This window comes from Erithacus rubecula (assembly GCF_903797595.1).
Source record: "Erithacus rubecula genome assembly, contig: scaffold_191_arrow_ctg1, whole genome shotgun sequence".
Lineage (NCBI taxonomy): Eukaryota > Metazoa > Chordata > Aves > Passeriformes > Muscicapidae > Erithacus > Erithacus rubecula.
In genome coordinates, this window is record NW_027636122.1 from 224,290 (window position 1) to 228,594 (window position 4,305).

Consider the following 4,305-nt stretch of genomic DNA (forward strand, 5'->3'; position numbering starts at 1 on the left):
AGTTAGAGCTTTGAGGGAAGTCCTGGTTTGGACTAATTTTGGAATTAAATGAAAAACTGCATCTTTATTGAAAAGCTTGTGCTTTGGTAAATGAATTGAAATTTGGCCAGTATAGCTATCTAGAGCAATTTGGAGGCTTTCATTGGTCTGGATTTCCAGTGGTCAGTGGCAGGTAAATGCATGTGAACTCACACCCTGCAAGAGAGCAGAGGGGAGTTCTGGCTTTCCTTATGAGATGTGCCATAATTTCTTGAAATGTGGTAATTGTCTTTGTGGGCTGATTGCTTGTGAAGACCCATTCAAGGATCAGCAAAGGCTCTGTGAGTTGAGAGTCCCATTGGAAAATCAGTCCATGAAAGTGAGGGGCTTTTCCCAGGACAACAAATTGGAAGGGCAGATCAGGTTCAAATTGTTGAGCTTGGCGTGAGGAGAGGGCTTCTTGGACCTTGAGGATGGCACCTTGGGATTCTGATGTGATGGTGCATGGGGAGTCAAGATTTTCTTTGCCACGGAGAAGGTTGAACAGCGAGGGCGATGTCTTTTGTTGTGATTCCCAGATGGGGGCGTATCCAGTTGATGGATCCACACAGACTGTGTAAGTATCTTAAGGTTTTTGGATTGTCCTTGATGGAAAACTGCTGGGATACGATGGTTCTTTCATGAATTTGGAGTCCAAGGTAATTCTACGGGCTGGTGTACTGTACTTCATCTTCGCGAATTTCAAATCCTGCATTTTCGATGGTTTCAATGGTTGTTTTCACTTCTTTGTCTAAGTAAATATTTTCTGAAGCACAAACTTGAATGTCGTTCATGTAGTGGTAGATGATTGCATCTGGGAATGAGCTTCAAACTGGAGAGAGAGCGTGAGCCACATACCATTGGCATATAGTGGAAGAGTTTTTGAGTCCTTGGAGGAGGAAAAGCCAGTGATATCTTTTGAGGGGAGCCTCCCTGTTTAGAGAAGGGATGGAGAAAGCAAACCATGGGGCATCTTGGGGGTGCAGTGGAATGCTAAAGAAGCAATCTTTGATGTCAATGACAGCAAGCGTCCAATTTCGAGGCAGCATTGATGAAGAAGGCAGACCAGGCTGAAGAGGTCCCATGTCTTCGATGACATCGTTGATTTTGCGAAGGTCTTGGAGAAGCCTCCATCAGTTTGTTCCTGGTTTTTACAGCACGAAAACTGGAGTGTTCCAGGGCCTTGTGGTTTCAGTGATGTCACCTTTGGTGAGTTGCTCTTACACCAGGGCATGCAATGCGCGCAGTTTGACTTTTGAAAGGGACCAGTGCTCGAGCCCAGATGGGATCTTTACTTTTCCAGGTGAGCTGAGGGGTAGGTGGAAAAGCGTGCTCTTCAGTGGCCCCAATCAGAAATCCCAGCTTTGGATTCGGAGGGAAACTCCCCATGGGATAGGACATCCCTACCCCACAAGGTGATGGGGGCTCTGACCACGAACGGGCGGATGGTTGCCAACTTGCTTTCAGGTCCATTGACGACGACATTGTTCCTGCTTTGCATGGATACGGTGACGCCACCAATTCCAGAAATCATGCCAGCTACTTGTTGCAGTTCCCAGTTGGATGGCCATTCTGAGCGAGCGATGATGGTGACATCCTCTCTGGTGTCGATCATCCCTGGTCTGAGGATTCTCTCACCTTTGCAGAGAATGTTGCATTCAATGATGGGTTTCTGAGATCCCATGATTTGCACCCACAGTACGGTAGGGTTGAGGGGGATCTGTTCGTTGTAAATTTTTGGGAGCAGGAAGGCTTGTGCAATTGGTGTGTCCTTTGAAAGGAAAAAAGATGTGTCTTTGCAGCGAAGCTGGACAAAGATTTCTCGTCCAGCTTGTACAGTTTGAATTTCTGGCAAAACAGAAATTTGTTTTGGGCTGTGTAAAGTGCCGCCGAGTGTAAAAATGTCCCAAGGACTGCCTGGGTGTCCACGTTTGACTGTGGGAACACAGTAGAAATTGCCATCTGTAAAGTTCAAAGACAACGAGTTCGCCAGCTGCCTATTGGTTCCCAGTGAAACCTCGGCGTATGTTGGATCGTCTTGATACGTTCTGGAATTTGACTGATTTTCATGGGCGGGACAGTGTGGGACATGGCTTTTGATTTGTTGTCATAGCACAGTGCCATTTCCGCACTGCGGTGGAAGTTTTTTGACTGCTGTGGGTACCTTTGCTGTTTCTGGGGTTTATGATGATTGGTGGGAGGCTGTTGGATTTGTGGCTTTTCTGGGCAATTTTTTACAAAATGTCCAAGTTCCCCACAGTAGAAGCATCGGGCATTCTCTTTGGAGGTCACTGCTGCAAAGGCTCCTGTGACTTCTTTAGCAATGCCTTTGGCAGCTGCCTGGGCTACTGTGTTCTCAGTGGACATATAACGTGTGAAGGTTTCCACCATCTGTTCAAGGGTGGGTTCTGTGTCGAGAGGCAAAGACCTTAAGATAGTTTTACATTGTTCATTTGCATTGCTCGTAGCAAGTTTGCATAACAGTTCTTTTCGTGCCTCTGCGCTCTCTATTTGTTTTTCCAGAGCATCTTTCAATCTGTCTACAAATTTGATAAAGCTCTCATCTATTTTTTGTTAAACACTGGAGAAATGCAGGGTGGGTGTGGAGTCATCAGGTGTGAGGAGCAGGGATGTCTTTGCTGCATTTGCTATGTCTTGTAATGTGTTGTTGGGCAAAGCGTTAGCTTGTTCTGAAGGGTTTGATAGATCGCCTTCTCCAGCTATTTGTTCTACTGTGAAATTTGGGTGATTTGCATCTTTTGCATAATTATCAGATAATGTTTTAATTTTTTTTTCCAATACCGTTCAAATAACATATATTCAGCAGGAGTTAAAAGACATTGTGCCAGATTTTTTACATCATGTGGTACTAAAACATATGCAGAAAAAAATGCCTCTAAAAAGTTTTTAAAAATCTGTGTGTTTCTCCCATTTTCCTTTCCAATCTTGGATAATTCTGTCAATTGTTTTGCATAAAATGCTTCCCACTGAGCTGTATTTGTGGCACCTCCTGTTCTACCTGTTTTATATGTTACAGGAAAGACAGAAATTTTTTGAGCTATTTGACAATGTCCATTTTGCGTGGCTAATAGCTTGACATTCACCCACGGATCTTGTTCATTGTCTGAATCATAAGAATCTGTGTCGTTTGAGATGGTAGAATGTCCGTGTTGGCTGCGGTGCTTTTTAGAACGAAAAGGGAGGCTTTTGGAAAAAACCTCAGAGGCAGGCATGGAAGCACAGGGCTGGGAGGTGGGGCCGGGGTTTAGAGGGGATGCAGAAGGGTGGGGCTGGCTTGACTGGGTGCCTGAGATGGTTTGGCCACAGGGTGGCAGTGGCGCAGCAGGGATTGGAGAATTTGTAAAGGGTGGGGGGGACAGGCACGCTAGCAGTGGGAAAGGAATTTGGGAGGGTGTTGTTGTGATAAGGATTATGGTCAGTTTGTGTAGGGTAGTAAGTACTGGAACGCGGAAGGAAGGTCGTTTCGTTGGCAGCTGTAGGGAGTGAGGGATTGCAAGGGGCCGTCACGGGCAGGGAGGGGGAGGTGGTTTTGAGTGGGCTGCGGGTAAGGGTAAAGTAGAGTGGGGCTGCAGCTGGTTACTCATGAGAGGCAGCACAGGAAAAACAGGAAGGGGGGAAGGGAAGGTAGCATTAAGGGACAGAGGCTGAGCGGCGGGGTTGGAGGGTGGTAACACGGAGTAAAGGGAGGCCACACCACTCTCAGGCGGCAAAGCAGGGGCGAATGTCGCAGACGATGGCAAGCTGCGCGGAGATCGTGGCCATCGGGGTGTGCACATCGTTGCTAGGGGTATGAGGGGGCGCAGCAGGGATCGGTGAAGAGCATGGTTACCGGGGGGTAACTGCTGAAGGCAGCTGAGGGTGAATGGGCAGCGGTTGCAAGGGGGAGACAGTGCCGGTGGCTGGGAACAAAGCGCTTGGGGGAGGAGCGCACACCACTCAGTGGGATGCAGCGGGGGTGGTGGCGCTGATGGTGAGAGGGGTGGTTGAAGTGAGGGGGGGGAGGGGGAGCAGAGCCGCTGCTGACGGGGCAGCGACCGAGATGATGAGAGGAATGTTACATTTGTCTTTACAAACAAGTTGTAGATCTGTTGGTAGACAAAGTTAGCACCTAGAGATAAAAGAAACAATGGAAGGGATTACACTGATTGATGAATGGAAAAAGAGATTTGCCTTTACAAACAAACTGTAGGTTTTCTTGTAAATGAAATTGGGTAACAGAAGATGAAAGAAGCAACGGGGGGGGGGGGGGGGGGGGGGGGGGGGGGG

The 4,305-nt window shown here is 47.7% G+C and overlaps 1 protein-coding gene across 1 annotated transcript; it reads right to left on the reverse strand.

Annotated features, from left to right (window-relative positions):
* Positions 1-683: 683 nt before the first annotated feature.
* Positions 684-1,633, reverse strand: LOC306815698 (endogenous retrovirus group K member 104 Pro protein-like; the record flags this gene model as incomplete). Its single annotated transcript, XM_079332258.1, has 2 exons — positions 684-832; positions 1,426-1,633. 2 exons carry the CDS (start codon positions 1,631-1,633, stop codon positions 684-686), a joined length of 357 nt encoding a protein of 118 aa, XP_079188384.1.
* Positions 1,634-4,305: the final 2,672 nt, after the last annotated feature.